Raw genomic sequence first — 21,721 nt, forward strand, 5'->3', positions numbered from 1 at the left:
CTGACTCTTCGTTGAACCTCATATACATTCCACTGACAAGTAATATTAATCCTTTCTGTTCCTTGGGTATACTAAGTTTGTTCCCATTTTGGGGGTCTTTGCATTAAACGTTCCCTCAGATGCTCTCCACACCCCACCTCAATTTTCTCAAGACTGGTTACTCATCATTCCAGTGTCTGTTTAAATGCCACTCCTTCAGAAAGGCCTTCCCTGACTACCCAAGCTAAAGAAGCCACCAAAATAGTCCTAGCTGGTTTGGCTCAGTGGATAGAGTGTCAGTCGATCTCAGAGGATCGAAGGGGCCTGGGTTCAATTCCGGTCAAGGGCATGTACAGTGGGGCCTTGACTTACAAGTGTCCTGACTAATGAGTATTTTGAGATACGAGCCGTCGTCTCTTGGCTGATTTTTTGCTTTGAGTTGCGAGCTAAAATTCGGGTTACGAGCCCGCTTCAGATACCCCACCGCTAGCTGGCGCAGCGAACGTCACAGTGAACGCCACAACATCAGCCCAGCATCACGTGTCTCACTCGTTCACTTTAAGATTTGACATATGAGTAATTTGAGTTACATGCTCCGTCACGGAACGAATTAAACTCGTAATCAAGGCCCCACTGTATCTTGGTTTCAGGCTTCTCTCCGACCCAGGCCCTGGTCAGGCATGTGCAGGAGACAACCAATTGATGTGTTTCTCTCTGTCTTTCCCTCCTTCTTCTACTTTCTCTTTTAAAAAAATCAGTGGAAAAATATCCTCAAGTGAGGATTAAAAAATAATAAAATAAATTCTTTAAAAAAAAAGAAGCCACCAAAATAATTTCTGTCACATATTCCTGTTTTAATTCTCTGAATCTCACTTTACACTGCCTGATCATTTCCTGCTGGTATAACCTGTCTCACCCACAAGAATGAGCTCTCTGTGACAGTCTTGGACTGCCTGGTTTGTGGCCATCTACCAGAGCCTGGAATGTGGTGTAAGAGCTCAATAAATATTTACTCAATAAATAAAAACCTCTTTTATGTCACCTCTTTTTTTTCCCCCATGCTTAAATAATTACAGGTAAGCCCTGGCTGTGACAGTGATGTTCTTGTCTCCAGTCCCCTTCCTCTTCCAAATAATTCTAAACACAACTACCCAATTACTCTGCCTAAATAACTACCCCTCAGGCCACCTAAAGAAATCACTTGCAGGAAGCATACTGCTTGGCACGCGCCTAGCGCACACCCCATACATGTTAATTTCCCTGTTGAAAACATCTCCAAAGGCTCCTCGTTGCCTACAGAATAAAGCGTGTTTTCCACTGGCTGTCATTCCTCTTAATAAGCTCCAAGCTAGTTTTGCATCTTACTGTCCAGAGCACCACTTCATGCTCTAGATGCTGCAGTCAACTAAGCCATTTGCCAGTAGAGTCCTGTGTTGTACTTACACTGTTCCCTCTTGACTGAAATATCACAATTCCCATAGCTTTCTAAATCCTACCCATCCTTCAAGGTCAGCAACTTCCTCCCCCCAAAAATCCTTTCAAAAATCCTGTTCTCTAAGGCAAAATAATCACTCGCTTTCCCCTCTGAACGACAGTATCTTTTTCTGGACCACAGAGTCTTAGTGGCTATAAGCAGTGACTTATGATCACAACAGGCTATGTGATCCGATGGGCAGGGCATGGACCTTCTCTCTTTGTATTATCTACATCGTTTGTAGCTAATAGCTATTGAATAAAAAGGGACTGAATGTATGAAAAAAAGAATTTCTCTAAAGGAAGAGTTATTAAGGCAAAATGAGGAGCTGGTAAGCAGCAGCAATCACTCTTTGGATTCAGTCATTTATGGAGCAAAGATGAGCAGGATAGGTAAAAAAAAAAAAAAAAAAAAAAAAAAAAAAAAAAAAAAAAAAAAACCAGTCCTAATTCTATGTCCTCACAGACAGAATCAGGTTGAGAGACAGTGGATTCTTATACTGTGATGCCAATATCACAGCCCTACAGAATAACATCAAACCCTCAAAAGTACAGCACTCTGCCAAGTGAACCAATGAGTCCACCTGCATAACTCCCATTCATCAGTGTGTGGATGTTATGAACACCATGTGGAACGGGTAATTACTATGGCAGCAATACACCATGTTAACTAGCCTCCCAATGCTGTGAATGCCAAACCACACAGCTCTCTACAATCTAGCCCCAATTACCTTGCCTGCTGAGATCCCCCAGATCTCTAAACTCTTACTGACCAAGCCTTTTCCAAAGAATTTGCCTGAATTTGTTTCCCACCATCCCTTGGATCCACTGCTTTAATTTCAGCTCTTGACCACAGAGTTCCAACTGCTCACATCTATACTGCCAAGATGTTAACTCTAAGCTGGCTTGATACCCGAAGCCCCCCTTAGACAACTGAGGTTGACATTCATACCCATGAATGTGTCCATTTGGCTCACTTTATCAAAAATCAGAAGCACCGAGGTCTTTTATCCAGTGCAATGTTTCCCCACCTGTACATCCGCATAAGTGGAACATACTAAAATTAAGTATTCCTAGGCACAGGGAATCAGGGAGGACTCCAGAAACTTGTATTTTAAATAAACATCTCATGTGAGTCTCATAATTGAGCAAGTTTCAAGAACAATGCTTTTCTCTACTCCTAAACCCATGCACTAAGCCTGCTTTACTTGTTTCTCGCTAGGCTCGAAATCTCCTAGTTTAGAGAGATTTTACATGGGTGGTTTTCAACCTTACTTGCATGTTAACAGTGATTTTAGGAACTTTTTTAAACTCCAATACCAGACCACAGCCCAACCTAAGTACATCAGAATCTCGGGGGTGGGCCTCAAATATCACTATTTTTTAAAGCTTCCCAAGTGGCTCTAGTGTGAGAACTACAAGATTAATTTATCTGTTCTGCTTTCTTTGGGTAGCAGAGAAGTGGCTGTGTCCCATTCATGCCATCTCCAATCATACCTCAAACCTCCCAGAAATGTCTGTTTCCTCCCTACAGGTTCATGTTTAATTTATGCTTAATATTTCCAAGTTCAGCTGGATTCCACTCCTTTTCAGGGTTCACCTTTGTCAGTTTATGTCCTATTCTGCAGAACTGGAGCTTTATCTATTCTAGCTGTCCCTCCTGCCTTGTCCTAAGGCCGTCAGCTTCCCTTACGGACCACAGCCTGGGATGCCTACCCAGAAGTCCTGCTCCTACTCCCTCTTACATTCTCCACAAGCAGCCAGAGCAAGTTTAAGTCTCCTGCTTAATGCTCATCAAAGTGTTCCTACTAGAACAGCCCTACATAATCTGCATTCTTGTCCACTCTCTGGCCTCATCCCCTGCCCTCTACACCTCACTCACTCTGCTGTGTAGCCACTGGCTTGTTTCTGCTCATTGATGCCAGCGAGGTGCTGCCTCGGGGCCACCCGGATGACACTGCCGGGGCAGGAGTCGGCTCAAACGCCTCCTTCTCAATGAGGTCTCACTGACCACCCTGTCTACAGTAGCAGCCCTGCCCCACTCCCAGGCACTCCTCACTTCAACCTCATTTGTTTTCCTCACAGCTTTTAACACTCTCAGATTTTTTCTTGCTTATTGGTTTACATGTTATTACCTGTCTCCTCCACTGGAATATAAATTCTATTTTTCTTCTCTCTTCTACTATTGGGTCTCCAGAAATCACTGGGTGTTTTTTTTTGTCTTTTTTTAAAATGAAGCAACTAATCAACAAATGACCATGAATAAATATAACCAAAACTATATAGCTCATATATAATATTTTTATTGTGTCTGTCTCAGGAGATCTTGCCTCTCTAACCAGACCATAAAGTCATAATGAGCAGCAAGTAAACTTTTTTCTTCTTTTCTAATCTTGAAAGTCAAGCTCAGTACTGATTAAGTATCATACACTTAAATATTTACTGATATGGGCTATTTTAGAAGATCCTTGTATTATGCTGAACAAATATGTGTGTGTGTTGTTGTTTTTTTAACTTTCTGCCTAAACTATATGTTCACAATATCACACCTGAACAAGATCATTAAGTCTCTAATTTTAATTCACCTTCTAATTTTTTTTTTACCTTTTCATTCCACTCTCCAAATTACATTCATCTTGTTAGGTACCTTACAACTTGTAAAAATCTACAATTGCAGTTTTGACCTGTATGTGGTCATTGAATTGCCTGATATGGAGCCAGGCACATATTTGTCTAGCTGATACACATCTGTTCAGATAAAAATAATTCAGAACACTACAGGGACGTCCCAAGATCAGCTGCATTCCTAGGGATAAGAACATCCGCTGACCAGGACATTTTTAAAAGCCTGTCTTATATAGTAACTCGTGGCTATGAGTCCTGGTTTCAAGATTTTATCTATCTATTTATTATTTATTTAAATCTGACATATCAAAACCAGTCCATGGAATGTAGGCTTTGTTGAAAAGCTATAAAAAATTATTGTGCAAAACTAGGATCAAAGATACTAAATAAATTGTTTTCTATGAAGCGGGGGGGGGGGGGGGGGACCTTAAAAAACTCAGGCAAAGTTACTTTTCTAGTAGCACTTAAAATATGATTTTATTTATGCCTAGAGTGGGCATTACTACATTCCAATGTCCCTTCTTATTAATTTTCAGAATTAGTAACAGTTCATTCTGTCCCCAGGTAACTGCTAAACATGTATCTTCAAATAACTTAGGCTTCTTCAAGGAAATAACCACGTTGTCCTGGGATACACAAAACATTCATAAATCCCCTTTAATCTTCAGTTCTGGTGACTAAAAAGAATGTGTCCCCCATCAGACAGGCCAGTCATGTTCCTTGTGCCTTGCAGAGCCTTGATGTATTCACCTATTATCTCCCCGTGGTGCAGGAGTCCTCATAAATCCTGTTGACTCTGGTGAAGGCACTCTGCCCCAGGATCCTCGAAGACCCTGCTGGGCTCAGAAATCACCACTCCTTTTCATATGGAGATGTCACTCCAAGAGCGGTCAGAATATGGATTTTGCAGGCACCAAACAAAATTGTAAGGCATTGGTTCCTTAAATATGTTTTCCCTCTCCCTCTCAAAATACAAAATGTGTTTGACCTCAGAGTCAACAAAACCAACACATAACATATACATGCATCACTGTTATCACTGCTAAATAAAAAGTTCTTTCTTCAAAGGGCCAATTTTCAATATTTTTAATTCTTTTTGAGCACTCTCTTTTTCTTCTCTCCCTAAAGCTTCTCAGTTATTCAATAAGCTGCATATTTTTTGTTTGTTTCAAAATGAACCTTTGGAACTTTTTCATTCCCCTTGCCAGGATCCCCGTCCACGCCCTTTTCATTTCTTGCGTGGACTACCTACCGCCGCCTACCAGGCTTCCTGCCTTCAGTGTCTCCCCCTCTCTTACATGCAGCGCCCTGTTGCTGGATTAACACCCAGTCTTAATCCATAACCTTTTAATGTCTCCTTATTATTGGAAAATAAAGTCCAAACTTCCTTAAAAAAAATCCTGTCTTCTGGGACAACACACCACACTCAGCCTCAGGATATGCTTCCCTTTGTGGGAATACCCTCTGGCTTTCCGAAGTTCAGTGCCTCATTCACCCGCTCTCTCTTCCCTTGAAGGTTCCTAACCACACCCACAGTTACCTTTCCATTGACAGTCATGAAACTTACTGCCTTTTGCATGTGGATGGGTTTTCCATATATATTCTTCTCTCAGCAACGTTGACAATGAATGAATGAACTCCTGGTCACTTGATTTAATAGACAGTGAACAATTTCTACCTTGCTGGACCTTTCATCTCATGCATTTCCTCCTTCTCAAAATATTCTCTTCACTTGGTTTATGTAATGCTATCTTAGAATTTTCATTCTACCTAATGATCATTTTTTTTTTATTTCCTTTTGCTGCTGCTATAGTCTGGGTGTTTGTGTTCCCCCAGAATTTATATGTTGATATTCTCACCCCCAAGGTAATGGCATTAAGAGGTAACATCTTCGGGAAATGATTAGGTGATGAGGGTGGAATCTTTAGGAATGGAGTCAGTGCATCACAAAAGAGGCCCCAGACAGCTCCCCCCCCCCCCCACCACCAGGTGAGGACACAGGGGAAGGTGCTATATGTAGGCCAGGAAGGGGTCCTCACCAGACTCTGAATCTGCTGACACCTTGACCTATACTTCCCAGCCTCCAGAACTAAGAGAAATCAATTCTGTTGTTTATAAGCTGCCCAGTCTATGGTATAACAGCCCTTACAGACTAAGACACCAACTTTTACTCTTACCATTGTTCACCATCCCAACGAATGCCAGCCTCATCGAAGCTATGCCTCTCTCTTGCACAATTCACTGCAATGCCTCGTAACTAGTCTCTGCACATTCCGCCCCCTCCCTCTCCAATCTGTCTCATGCTGGAGCCCAGTGATCTTCTCAATCACAAATCTTATGTTACCCACCTGCTCAAAATACCTCAATAATGGTTTTCCAAGTATCCATAGTCTCTCTCAGAGTAAGGTCTACGCCAGTGGTTCTCAACCTTGGCGGCACATTAGAATCACCTGGGAATCTTTTTAAAATCCTAATTTCCGGGCCTCATCCTCTGGAAATTCTGTTTCTTTGTTACCAATGTTGTGGCCCCACCCCATAGCAAAGAAACAGAACTTCCGGAGGATGAGGCCTGGAAATCAGGATTTTAAAAAGATTCCCAGGTGATTCTAATGTGCAGCCAAGGTTGAGAACCACTGGTCTAAACACTGAATTTTTTCAAACTCCTCAGGTGATTTTAATATGCAACCAAGGTTGGAAATCACTTCTTCAGACATATACAGCTCAACACTTCTGTGCTTATTTTAAAATCTAGAACATTCTCCTACCCCTTTCAAACCTACCTATCCTCAGTACTATTCAATCTTCAGATTTGAATTTAAATGTCCCTCCTCAGGAAGGCCTTTTCTGACTTTCTAGATGAGATCAAATTCCTCTGAAAAGGACTCCCATAAAACTTGTTATTATGTTTGTTAGCTGTCTTCTGCCTGAGACTTAAACTCCAAAGACAAGGCACCACATCTGTCTTACCACTGTATCCTAAGCACTTAGCATGGAGCCAGGCAGGAGGTGGGTGTGCAGCAATTTCGCTAAATGTTATAACAGCATTACAAGAAAAGTGTTATGCAATCTCAGAGGTGAAAAGATTATTTCACTATGGGAAAACATAAGTGACTCTTTTCTTTAAAAGCTCATAAGACTATTTTAAAATATTGGCAATACTCCTAAACTGAGTGACAATTCAAAAATAGAAAAATACTATAATTGGACAATTTTCAATCTCAGAATTAAATGTCTTTCATTTCACTCTGGAATAAAATGTTTGAAGAATGACATAATAGTTCATCAGATGCCCTAAGTATATGAACTAATCACAGGCTTGTTATGAAGATCAAGAATCATTCACATCTAGGGATGTATGCATTTCCATAGCTAACATTCTTTTTTTTCCTTTTAAGTATAGTCTATCTGACAATAAAGCCTTAATGATAACTCTGTAAGAAAGCATGGCTATGGCCAAAAGTCATATACTTAATTCTGTAGAGTCTGTTCTCTAGCATAAGGACATCATGCAAAAATATTCTTAATTCTGAAAAAGAGGTGTAGCCAGAGAGAGCTCAGTAGTCAGTCATTACATGTGGATTATGATTAAAATATATTCTTGTGAGGGAGAACTCAAAATCAATTTTCTGCAAGCAATCACCTTATTTCTAACCAAGCAGAACTCATTACTACTGATTTTACTATTGTTACATTCCTGAAGATAAAGTGCTTTCTCAGGGGTTCTGGTTTTCGTAACTCGCAAGGCTGAGTATAAAGCAGTACAGCATAGCTTCAATATTACAGTTGATTCATCCATCAGCCATTGTAAAAATAAGTGGTTGAGGAAATTAAATAAACTTGACCAAAAGAGCAGCACAATCTCTTACCATTAAAAAATAAAATGAGCACACATTTTTCAGAGAAAATAAGCCAACAGAATATATTCTGCCTTGCCAGAATAGACAGTTTCACAGAGCTTATATGTATGCAATGCTACAATATAAAGGCATTGGAAAAGGGGCTAAACGGACTCAAATGGTAAATGAGGTATGGCCTCCTATCATCAAAGGACTAAGAAAAAAAGGCTAATAACTAGCTCTACAATAGGTCAAGAGGCATTAGTTCAAGCACAGGTGCAGATGATATGCTCTAAGAATACAAAGAAATTAGTTCAAACTCGGAAAAATCAAGAAAGATTTCATGTAATATGAGTGTCAAGGGCTCACAAAGCTTTTATTAGGGAGGTCTTTCCTGTCAGGAAAGAGCATGACCAAGAGGCAAGGGGCATGGGCAATGGCTCGTAGAAGGGGAAGCTGGAACACAGGGAATGCAGAGGTGTGTAGAGTAGGATGCAGGTCGGGAAATAAGTCTGGGTTCACAATGGGAAGGGCTGTGAATGTAATCTGTCCCTAGACAACAGAAAGCTATCCACTGTTTAAAACACACTCTTAATTGTGAGGAAAATTGTAGAAGCAAAAGGGTGGCATTAAGCTACAGGGAACTCCTGAAATAGGAGAATGGTATTTTATAGAAGAGAGAGAACTCATAGGGCTTTCTGTGGAAGAATAAGAACACTGAAAGTTATATAATTGGGAAATCAGGGCAAAAGACTAGAACTCAGATTAGAACTTTTTATGAAACAGAGTAGAGAATGGAAATCAAGTTCCATTAATGTAACTCCCAAAGTAATTAAACAGGATGCCAACTAAATTCCTACTCAGATGGCCAGGCCTGCAACACACTGAGGACCTTCTACTTTTGTTACTGGACTATAACTGAGAATGTGGCCGTGATGCCAATCATTCAGTTTTACTACTGGAAAGCAAAATACACATACCCTTAAACCCTCGTTCTTCCCTTTCCCATCTGTATAAGCTGCTAAAACAGCTAGATTCAGGACTTTGCGAGATAGAACTAAACAAAAACAAAACGAAAACCCAAGACTCAATGACAATTTCCATCAGAGTATCAAGGCCGAGGAGGAAGGCAACTAGTCTTTATTTATTTATATCTATGTGTCAGGAAGCTCGGTGCCAAGTATTTCCCATCAAACCTCACCATTGCCTGTTATCCTCCTCCTCCTCCACTTTATCCTTATTTTACAGAGGGGGAAAGTGATTCTCCTGGGATGTAAAGAAAGAAGCTTAGCAAATATGGGTAGATCTGAGATTCAGCCCAGATTCATTTAACTCTAAATCCATGCTCTTTCCAATAAAAAAACTCTATGTCCAAAATATGTCCTCAGCAACCCTTTCCCCCTTCAATAATACCTCCTCTCGCTTTGGAGGTTCTTTCTTCATTCATTTATGCATGTTCATTCTTAAATTAATCACTGAGTAACTACTGGGTGCTAGACCTTGATGATGACCACTCATCAGTGTAGAAGAATGTTTTATATTGAGCATGGTGCTCTAGGCATTATCCTGTCCCTCATTCAAACATGCTGTCATAATGGATGTTACAATCACATCACGTCTATTTACAATTTCCAAGATGTCTTATGATAAACATACAGGCTCATAATATTCATGCCATTAAACCGGAGTGTCTACTCATCTCCAGGAAATATAGGAAATTTTAGTTAGTTGGAGGGAAAAGAATTTACTACGGAACTACCTGAAAGCTAATATACTAAGTAATTTTAATAGCTGAGAATTCTTGATAAAGTCAACAGAATTAAAATCAGAATCCATGAATTAAGATCATGCTGCCACAATGGTTTTAATGAAATTTTAACTAAAGCACTATTAGTTGTGTGTGTATATATGTCAAGTACCCTCTCAATTAAAGACTTACTTATAAACCATGCAAAAGAGAATGTCTCTACATCAGCTGATATAGGATTTCTCAAAAATATACCAAAGTATTGCCAATAAGATTTCATAGCCATCTAATATGGGAAACCACCTGCAACGTGTAAATGAAAGGGAGGAAAGATACTGGCTGCTTTCTGAAGAGGCATTTTCACTTACCATGGGCTGCTAAATAACTCAAGGACCCTGAACAGTGTAGTAAACAGAGCAATAACATAAAAAGGTGCATTTGAAAAAGCATGCCACAAATTATTCACTAAGCTATATACTATAACAAACAAATAAAACTGACACAAGAGCCCGGCCCATGTGACTCAGTTGGTTGGAGCATTGTCCCATACCTTAAGAGGTGTCAGAATTGATTCCCGGTCTGGGCATATACCCAGATTGCGGGTTCAATCGCCAGTGAGGGCACATGTGGGAGGCAACCAATCGATGTTTCTCTCTCTCTCTCTTCTCTCTCTCTCTCTCTCTCTCTCTCTCTCTCTCTCTCTCTCTCTCGTGGGTGGCAACCAATCGATGTTTCTTTCTCTCTCTCTCTCTCCTCTCTAAAGTCATTAAAAATATTACTAAAAATAATTGAAAGAAGAGAAGAAAGGCAAGTATTCCCTAATTTTTAAAATGATAATGCCTTCAGATATTGCTTTGGAGGCTGGAAGAAGCTATCTACTACTATTATTTATCCTTACAGAATGAAAAAGGAGGTTGGAAAAAGTGCCAGTTTTCATTTTATAGTTAACTATTCACACAAAGAAGCTTGAGATCCACCAAAGACCAAACTCCAAACCAGCTGTGCCGCCAGCACATCCAAACATGCATATAGACAACTGAACTGCCCTCCCCACAGCTGCCCACACACCAACCCTCCCTTCCCACAGTGTCATCCATGATCCCAAATTTCAGACTGAAGTAAATTAGTATAGACTAAGTCTACAGTCAAATGTACCCCCACAAAAGGGCCAATTATTGTTTTCTACTTTCCAATAAATAACTACAGTGTACTAAATACTCTGATAGATTAATCCAATAAAATAGGGGATTAAAACTAAGTGGGATTAGTAATAAAAGCTGTTAATAAAGGTGTTTGAGTTGAACATCCTATATAATAAAAGGCTAATGTGCAAATCAACCAAATGTCAGAACGACCAGTTGCTATGATGCTCACTGACCACCAGGGGGCAGACACTCAATGCAGGAGCTTCCCCCTGGTAGGGAGAGTGCTGCTCAGCCAGAAGCCCTGAGCTGGGCTCATGGCTGGCAAGTGCAGCAGTGGTGGTAGGAGCCTCTCCCACCTCCACAGCAGTGTTAAGGATGTCCGACTGACAGCTTAGGCCCGCTCCCCGGGGCGGTGGGGGAGAGGGGTGGACCTAAGCTGTCAGTCGGACATCCCCCAAGGGCTCCAGGACTTGTGAGAGGACACAGGCTGAGCTGAGAAACGCTCCCTCCCCCCGAGTACACTATTTTCATGCACTGGGCCTCTAGTAGAAAATAAAAGTCTACCTCTAACCAATGTTCCTCAATCCTAGCTGTATTTCAGAATAACCTTGGGATTATGAAAAAATACTGATGCCTCTGCCCAACCTCCTAAGATTCTGACACAATTGGTCTGAAGTGCAATTTAGGTGTCAGGATTTTTAACAGCTTCCCAGTGATCCTGATGCACAGACAGCATCAAGGCCACTGCCTGGAGCTTAGCTGGTGTTTACCAACACTGCAGAGGCAAAGCCTTTTAGAAAGTGGCTTAAATGTAAAAATACACTTAATTTTAAGTTGCAAATTTGATTAATGGCACTTCTCTTTTTCACACAGGTACGAACGATTCACATATAACCACATTTTCTGTTAAAAAGCAAGTGAGCAGCTAAGTTTGTCATCATTTTGTTCACCTCCGCAGACATCTATGCAAGGACAAGGCACTTGTTTACGAGAAGTTTCAGAGGGACCAGAAAAGAACAGATCACCGAGGCCCGTGCTTCTCTGGGCCCAGCTCCTCAGACATCAGAGAGCTGCGCAGCCACACAAAGCAGCCCACCAGCATGGACTTGTCCTACTTTGGATTGACTCCTGCCTGGAAATTATAGATATGATGAGATGCCTTGCGGTTCACAGGATAAAAAAATAATCAGATGAGGATAAATACTTTACAAAATACACAGGTAGAAATAACTTCAGTTATTAAAGGCACAACAGCAAAATTAGGTATTAAAATATGCAAAGTGCCATCTAATTTGTTATGAAAGGGTCAAAGAATAAGGTCATTCTATCAAAAATATTATTATACCAGAAAGAATGAACAAATTATACTAAATACCAGGGGGAAAGGTATTTGTTATTAGAATAACAATGAAAGGAGAGAAAGATGCCAAAATTCTGCAATAGTACATAGGATAGGAAGCATTTTTTAAATTACCAGTTACTTTTTCAGCAAGTGGCTACATCAAACTGATGTAAAATGTATGTATTACATTACGTTTCACATAGACAATCTCACTTGAGCGCGTGAAAGTTATTTACACTACAAATATTTACAAGCCTAATTGGAGATGGTAATCTGAGTATCAAACTGAGAAACATCTTTGAAGAACTACCCTGTGTAAGATCACACTGAATCAAGCACTGAGGGAGGGCACAAAAGCAACCCTGTCTGTTCTTCATGTGACTTACTAATTAAAAGAGTAATGAGGAATTTTTAGAGCTAGGATTTTGAAAGCATAAGAACCAGTTTTCTCTGGAAACAATCTTTTTCTTGTTTATTTCAAAGCACAAAACGTGGCAGACATAGTCTAAATGTATTAGAGACACACAGGCAATGTTTCTTTCTGACTCGAAGAGAAATGTGAGAGACCAAAAACAAGAAAAATTATCATATGCTTACCATCCAGTAATTGATGCTGTGGAAACAACGGGTTTGCTCAGTGGCTGAGAGCAGCTCACCGCCTGTGTCTCCTGCACAGCACGCATGTCCCACAGCGGAGGCACTCTCTGATGTGTTTCATTGCCTCACTAACCCTAAGAAATGCTTATGAGCAATTTAAGTTTTAAAACCCACGTTTCCAAAACAGGAGATTCCACTGACAAGACCACCATTTACCTGCGGTGTAAGAAATGCATAATGCCCGTCCTTAAATGAGTGCTATCTCACAGCCATAGAAGAACCCATATGGTCCCACACACTGGACCTCCCTCCACAGAGGTTCACGCCCCAGCACTGCTGGTTTTGTACCACTGTTACTGATAAATGTGCCTCGTCTCCATATTCCATTTAGGAATTCATTCAGATTCATTTCACATCAGGTTAGAGGGTTTAGCTCTCAGTACAATCCAGAATATAATGCAAGTATGTGTGTTCACAGTTCCAAGTGCATGATAAAAAACTTTATGCGTAAACGTGTTTTGTCTTATTGTCTATAACACGCTAGCGTTAATTCATAGCAGTATATTTATTTTTTAGTTATGTTACTCCTTAAGGATTGGTATAATAGCATAGTTTAATCAGAATGTAAGGTTTTCTACTGTTCTCGTATACTGCATACTGCATTTCCTATCCAAAAATTGCCTTACAAGATGTCTTTTAAATTACTTGAGATCAATATAAGAAAAAGGATGTTTTCCCTGCAAAACAAAACAAAAAAGGGGGGGGGCTGTCTCATACAACTGCACAGACATATTCAGAATCCTCTATCATGGGACACATGGGTGCTTATTAGGAAGGGAAGAGGAAAGGAAGGATGGAGGGAAGGAGAGAGAATCCAGATACACAGAAAGTAAAGTCAAACCCAGCAAGGGGGTTACCCAGGCATTCAAGATACATACTTTCCTAGAACCCAGCGAGGCAAGGAAGACGGCTGTACCATGCAGTGAGATTCAGAGCCTGGTGCAGGGAAGAGATTGGGAGGACTGATGGTTCCCACCGGAACACTATATAACGCGGGAAGCGCGCCTGCCCTCACCTAGGCCCAGCCTCTGAAGCTCCTGGATTCCTTCGGGCCCAGCACCTGCTCCAGTGCTTGTCTGGCCCTTCTTATGCTCCACACTCCCCTCCTTACCAGAGTCAGCTCCTGTTATAATAACCACGATGTTTACATTTCTAAATTATTGCCTTGTCACTGTTAAAGCCTTTACAAAATGTTCTGAGTTTTTTTAACTTTAATTTCTTTGTATGTTGGTGATCTCTAATTTCAAAAGAATAACTCACTTTTTATATAATGAAGAAAACATATCTAATGTGTAATTACCTATATAATTTATTTTGGAGCCTTTCCTTTTTTTAATTTCAATTACAGTTGACATTCAATATTATTCTGTATTAGTTTCAGGTGGACAGCACAGTGGTTAGACAACCATATACTTTACAAAGTGATCTCCCAATATTTCAAGCATACCTGGCACCATACATAGTCATTACAGTGTCGTTGGCTATACTCCCTATTCTGTACTTTACAACCCCAGGACTATTTGGTCACTGCCAATTTGTACTTTTTAATCACCCCACCTTTTTCTTTTCTTTATTTTTTTCATTTCGCCTTTTTCACCCATTGCCTCTCCCCTATGGCAACCATCAGTCTGTTCTCCACATCTATGAGCCTGTTTCTATTTTGTTTGGGAGCCTTTCATTAGAACCAATATTAAATTAAGGGCACATTCTCAAATGTTTATGTACATTATGCATATGTGTTTTAAATCAACTGCAAATTTAAGTAAACGTCTATCATTATATTTGACAATTTATATCAGAAGACCTATGTGAAAACTAAGAAGGAAATGCTTATGCATTCATTTTTCATGCTCTTTCAGCATCTGTAAAACTGTGAGTGCTCCAACATGTAAGAGCTGAGCTGTTAAGGCAATTGTTTGCCTTGTCTCCTCAGTACATGATCTGGGACAAGGCGAGAACAAAGAGATGGGGCAGAGGCTGAGTGGCCTGGACCAGAAAAGTAAGCATCAGGAGAGAAAGGCAAGGTCCATGCTGGGTCTGAGGAGGTGCACATGGGCAGCTGTTAAATCCAGCCACTGTTCTGACCCTTGGTCAACACCAGTGTAGCTAAAAACCTTTTCCTAAATCCAAACTCACATAAGCCAAGAGGCTGGCTCTAGGGAAGGCAATGGGACACTGAGGACTCAGTCTTCAGGATATAAAGCACTCAAAGGGCACAGCAAGGAGGAGGTGAACAACCCTAAGCGTTGTCAGCTAGAAGGGTAGGGGTGCTCCCAAAGCCATCTGGTTGGATGGGTTGTTTCACAGGACGCAATCTTACTAGCAGATGTGCTAAATTCATCCTAAACTAATTGTACTGCTCTGCACACAACCTCCACACTTACTCTGTATTCAATGAGCTTCACAAATAAAGCAATGAATTCATTTAATTTGAATTTCTCATACTTTCTCTTTACTCTAGCCAGTTACTCCTCCAGTAGCCTATCTATCATTTCCAAAGACACACTGAGTACATAACATTGTAAGGGGAAAAGCACATACCTGACACTTCATCCATCTACTTCCCTCCTGTGAATGCCAAATTACTACACAGGTATCATAGCAAACTCCAGATTCCCCCTGCCTGTCTCCCCCCAATCAATCAATCAATCTCTCTCTCTCTCTCTCTCTCTCTCTCTCTCTCTCTCTCTCTCTCTCTCTCTCTCACACACACACACACACACACACACACACACTCAACAAGGCACTGCTCCTGACACCATGCACCTTCAATCCCTAGTCAACACTGAAGAATAGTCACTAATAGTCACTAACACCTGCCTGGCCTATCTCTATGCTCTGGGTCTCGCACACCCACCTACTCAGTCCTAGATGAAATCCTTGCCAACATCATAAAGCCATCTTTAAGAAACTGTTCTAGATTAAAGAACACAGTTTTTCTCTTTAATTTTCTCCACTGTAGATCAAGAAGATTCTTGGGAGAAAAATTTAGTGTTGCTCTAATTTATTCATGACCCCTCTCCCCCACCGCCCCATAAATTAGGATGTGCTCAGATACAAGGAAGAGAATATATGGATAACAATGACCTAAACCATTGTTGACCTTTCTAAAAATTCCTTATAGAGTTGCTTTGACCTCTCAGCAATGTTGAGAAGGACCCAAGTTCTTCTTATCCTACTACTTCACCATTCTTAGCATGTTGGCATTAATCTATAATAAAAGCAATATGCTAATTAGACCAGACATCTGAACAACCTCCTGGATGTCATTGCTGTCGTCCTTCTAAATGAAGCCGCAGCGGCAGGGGCTGAGGGTAATCAGGCAGGCAGGAAGAGTGGTTAGGGGCAATCAGGGAGGCAGGTGAGCAGTTAGGGGCGATTAGGCAGGCAGGCAAGCAGTTAGGGGCGATCAGGCAGGCAGGTGAGCAGTTAGGGGCGATCAGGCAGGCAGGCAGGCTAGCGGTTAGGAGACAGCGGTCCCGGATTATGAGAGGGTGCAGGCTTGGCTGAGGGACACCCCCCCCCCCTCTGTGCACAATTTCTTGCACTGGGCCTCTAGTTTTCAATATTGCCTCCAGTTGCAAAATGGCTACCACAGTCCCAGGCATCATGTCTTCATGTGGCAGTGACTCATACAGGAAAAAGGATGATTGAGGTTAAAAAAAATATATTAATCACTCTTTCAGGAACCTCAGTCTTTTAACCAAAGAAACAAATATTTATCAAAAACTCAAAAAACTGCCCTGGCTGTTTTGGGCTCAGTTAGTTGGGTGTTATCCCATGCACCCACAAGGTTGCTGGTTCGATTCCCAGTTGTGAGCTTGATCCTAGGTAGGGGGCATGCACGAAGCAGTTGATCAATGTTTCTGTCTCTCTGCCTCTCTCTCTTTCTCCCTCTCCCTTCCTCTCTCTAAAATCAATAAATTAAAATGAAGAAAAAAAGCTCATAAGACTGCTTTTTATCTTTCAATGGCTGCTGCCCAACCTTAGAATAATATTGGCAAAACAAGTCAAAGGTGTTCATGGGTTAACTCACTGGACATGAGCACACTTCTGCCAAAAGAAAATTAGTAGTTCTTTAGTAAGGAAGAAAAAAGCTAGATATAAAGTAGACAGCTTACTATGTCTGCCATGCACCACCACAAGGGTTCTGAGGAATGTCACTGGATATCTGGGATTCTTTGATCCTTCCTCTCTTTCTCTCTCCCTCCCTTTCTCCTTCCTTCTTTCCTTCTTTCTTCCCACTGCTAAGGAGCATTTAAGTAAAATAAAAATGTGGCATAATTCTTAGCAAGTTCTATTTATCCCTTCTATGTATAGTTTAGTCCCTTAATAAATAATATTTAAAAATATATTTCTCTTTAAGAAGCTGTAGAAAAAGAAATTAAATAGCTGAGTTCCTAAAATGCTTTAAAAAGTATATCATACTTCCTTATTTGTTTACTTCGACATTTCAGCTCTGCTTTATTTCAATCTGGGTACTCAGTTGCTTCAATGGGTAGTTGATATTGTAAACTCAGTTCCTCAGCCCCTCTTTCTGTCAAGAAGTATTTCATTCAACATTTATCGAGGGCCTGCTGTCTAAACACTCCAGAAGAGTTGCATATATAAAGCAACCCTGAAAGTTCCAGAAAGAAATATTTAATAATATAAATACATCTATAACATCATTTTGACTTTTAGGTATGAAGTTTTCTTAGCAAGCTATGTCAGCCTTTCAAATTATGCATCTTGAAATAACATCTGTGTTCCTCCTTTATTTTCCTACCAATCTACTTTACCCCCTTAAGGCTTTTTTCTTTCCCTTTAAGAGTGACTCTATTTATCTGAATCAATCCATTTATTCCTTAGTTTTCAAGTTTAATCTAACAGATTGAGAGATAGATTATGTCCAAACATCTGCGATGAAATGCTTTACCTGCAACTCCTGCTGTGAGTAAAACTGATTTTAATTATATGGTATTTGAAAATTTCTCTCACAGGCGCTGTGAAAGTTTTCAGTGTAAGAACAAGTTATCGCCAAGGCTCTCACTGTTAGGGACACTCTTATTCCAAACAAAAAATACATCATGTCACTATATCAGGGTTATAAATAGACCACAGTAAACAGCAGTTTTGATATGGATGTTTATGATAGTCACACTTTAAGATTACTGGAAATTTTTATATGTATGCATTGTGTCAATCATAACTTTACAGAGAAAATTAAAAGTGATTATGTTTGCCATTCACTGGGTACCATTACCTAGGAAGACTCTAGAGCAGCGGTTCTCAACCTGTGGGTCGTGACCCCTTTGGCGGTCGAACGACCCTTTCACAGGGGTCGCCTAAGACCATCCTCCATATCAGATATTTACATTACGATTCATAACAGTAGCAACATTACAGTTATGAAGTAGCAACGAAAATAATTTTATGGTTGGGGTCACAACATGAGGAACTATATTTAAAGGGCCAGAAGGTTGAGAACCACTGCTCTAGAGAGACTAAAATGTGGCTATCAATCATATAACACTCTTTAGTGACATCTGGATATTAGGATAGTGAGCTTTCCTGACCATCCCCCAAACCGAAGTTAGTGAGTACCTATCACCCGTAGCAATCATGTGTGCACTACACTTGCGTACTCCTCATGTGACAGTCACATTCTTTCCATGGGTCCTTTTCCCAGTGCATTTAGGCTCTCGATCAGGAGAGCCTAAATAAATAAACAGACTGTGGCAGCAACTAATTAAACAAATAAATAGCCCATAGGGGGTGTTTGCTTAAAGAATAATTGTGGGGGGTTACGGTGTATATAGAGTACACACTTAGGAGGTGTCATTTAGAATCAGACCTCTAGGAAGGGAAGAGGCCAGCCACAAAGAGAGTCCAAGAAAAGAGCATAACAAAGACCAAGGCAAGGAGAGCCTCGAGGGCTGGAAGGACGCCCACGGTGGCTGGGACAGAGTTGACAAGGGGGTGTGTATGAGAGAAGGTGGGAGAGGTGAATAGAGGTGAAGTCACCCACAGCATGCCCAGCACCGACCACAAGTCTGTATATAACGTGAAGTGGACTGGATATAGAGAAGGGTTTTCCACAAAGGAGTAACATGATCTAATTGACTTTTTCTGTTTTGTTTTTAAATCACCAGAATTATGTTTCCCAACCCCAATATTAGGGTCAGTTCCTGCATCAAAGGAGTTCCATGGCTCCTGATGAAGGGGGGGCCACATGTTCTAGTTTGTTCAAGTGAGTCCTGGTTTTTGCCTGTCGCCCTAGTATAATGATTAATAGTCCCTTCCTTTCTCTCTCATAAGCGTCCAACCCAGACCACAAATTGTATGGTAAACTTACTGATAGGATATACAGTAAAATAGTCTCTAGGCTGATATTCAAGGCTCTTCTGATCCTGGTCCCAACTCACCTCTCTTCCCTATCATCGCCTTTGAATTTTAGAAACATACTTCCACCTTCCTTCTAGGTAATCCCTGTATATTCAGGGTCAGATTATACTCAGACAAATCTGAACACAACCTTTTATCCTACAAGCTCACTTCTCCCCCGTCACATCACTACCTTCCGGTGTTCTGGTCACTGTGAAGTGTGGCTGGCAGTATCGGGAATGGGACACGGGTCTTCCACTGCTCTGCCTTTGTTCCTGTGACTGCCTCAGGACCATCTCATGACTAGTAGCCAGACCTGGGAGACCTTCTAGAAACCAGGAAGAATGAATAGCTTCCCCTCTGCACCTGGTTAGCACCTCTATTATCCCATTTATCACAACTATTTTCCCTGCTAGAAGAATAGGAACCTAGTGGCAAGGACAGCACCTCCTCTTGTAGGTTTTGGGTCCTCATCACCCACTGCATGCCTGGTCCACAGCTGGTACTTGATATGATTGCTAGATGAATTATCTGACATAAAAGCGACATAAAATACACAAATAATATTTAATACCAAAGCAACATAAAATACATATACCAATAAGGTTGAACAATGTGATTTTAAAATTAATTTATCTGTAAGCCATAAAACATTGTTGCCTTCGCATCTATTTTCATTCTCTAAACTCATCCCACTGCTTAATGTAGCCCATTCATTAGGAAGTAACAATAAAGTTTTAATAAATGGCTAGAAGTAAAAAAATCTTTATAGGCCTACAAGAAGTCTAGTTTTAGGAACCTAAACAATTTCTAAATAATTGTGAAACTGAAATAAAACAGATGGACGTATTAACAAAAGGTAATTTCACACTCACCACTCTGAAACGATCCAGAACGCATCCTGCTCAGAAGAAGTTTTTGACGCAACTGCAGAACTTCAGCTTCGAGGGTTTCAACTCTAGATCTCCACTCCGACTCCTGCCCCGACACGACCCTCGCAAGGTGCTCCGTGTGCTCCCTGCTGCTTCTGTCTGCTGGCTTTGAGCGGATAATCGCCAAGGCCAGAGCCAGCTTTGCAGTTCTCAGGTACCATACTTGATTATCCGTCCTGGCTTCTGTCCCTATGGGGCAATAAGAAAGAAAGTTATGGAAGTGCCTTTTAACTTCTGCACTGCATTTCATTTGTTCAAAATTGATTTTACGGAGCAACACTAGTAAGTTTACAATACCAGCTGACACCAAGTAACAGAAAAAAATTTCCCAGGAACTGAAAGCATTATGAAAAATATGCAGAAGAAAAATCTATGCACATGCATATTAAGTTTATTAATATTAAAACAATAGGCTCAGACAATTTGACAAATTCTTGGGATGGAAAACACATACATTAATTCACTTAGTGATATCTAACAAATGGCATACATCAGAGTCTCTCTCTCTCTCTCTCTCTCTCTCTCTCTCTCTCTCACACACACACACACACACAACATACACACACACACACACACACACACACACGGTCCCATCCCCCCAAAAATTCTAATTCAGTAAGTCAGGGGTAGAACTGATACTTTTTTATAACTTTTTTTATTTTTCAATTACAGTTGACATACAATATTATAGTAGTTTCAGGTGTACAACATAGCAATTAGACATTTATATAACTTACAAAATGATCACTCCAATGAGTCTAGTACTTGTCTGACACCATGCATAGCTATTATAATATTGACTAGAGGCCCGGTGCACAAAAATTTGTGCACTCAGGGGTGGGGGGTCCCTTAGCCCGGCCTGTGCCCTCTCGCAGTCTGGGATCCCTCGGGGGATGACCACCTGCTGGCTTAGGCCTGTTCCCCGGGGGATTGGGCCTAAGATGGTAATCAGACATCCCTCTGGCAGCCCGGCAGCCCTCGGGGGATGTCCATTTGCCAGCGGGGAGCAGGCCTAAGCTGAAGTTGGACATCCTTAGCGCTGCTGAGGAGGCAGGAAAGGCTCCCACCACCACCACTGTACTGGCAGCCATCAGCCTGGCTTGTGGCTGAGCAGAACTCCCCCATGTGGGAGCTCACTGACCACCAGAGGGCAGCTCCTGCATTGAACATCTGCCCCCTGGTGGTCAGTGTGTGTCATAGTGACCAGTCATTCCCAGTCTTTCTGCTGTTAGGGTCAGTTTGCATATTACCCTTTTACTATATAGGATAAAGGCCTGGTGCACAGGTGGGGGCCGGCTGGTTTGCCCTGAAGGGTGTCCCGGATCAGGGTGGGGGGCTACTGGGGTGCCTGGCCAGTCTGGGTGAGGGGCTGAGGGCCGTTTTCAGGCTGGCGGGAGACTGAAGCTCCCAGCTTCTCCTTTTTTACTTTTTTTTTTATTCTGGGATTTATTTACCTTCTATAATTGAAACTCTGTTGCCATCACTGGCGCTCTAAGCTCTGAGGCCCGGGCAGGGTGAAAGCAGGTATCTGGGGTTTGTTTAGCTTCTATAATTAAACATTTTTGCTTTCAGAGCTCAGAGCCGGGCCGCAGCAGGTGGGGAACCTTGGCTTCCTCCAT

At 41.3% G+C, this 21,721-nt stretch overlaps 1 protein-coding gene across 1 annotated transcript in view; it reads right to left on the reverse strand.

The window, feature by feature from the left end:
* The window catches only part of MEI4 (meiotic double-stranded break formation protein 4), a 156,789-nt gene that overhangs the window by 100,588 nt on the left and 34,480 nt on the right, over window positions 1-21,721 (reverse strand). The window contains exon 2 of the mRNA XM_059699628.1: window positions 20,046-20,291. Within this exon, the coding sequence (XP_059555611.1) occupies window positions 20,046-20,291 (246 nt within the window). The remainder of the gene's footprint in view (window positions 1-20,045; window positions 20,292-21,721) is intronic.

This window comes from Myotis daubentonii, chromosome 6 (genome assembly GCF_963259705.1).
Source record: "Myotis daubentonii chromosome 6, mMyoDau2.1, whole genome shotgun sequence".
NCBI classification, from domain to species: domain Eukaryota; kingdom Metazoa; phylum Chordata; class Mammalia; order Chiroptera; family Vespertilionidae; genus Myotis; species Myotis daubentonii.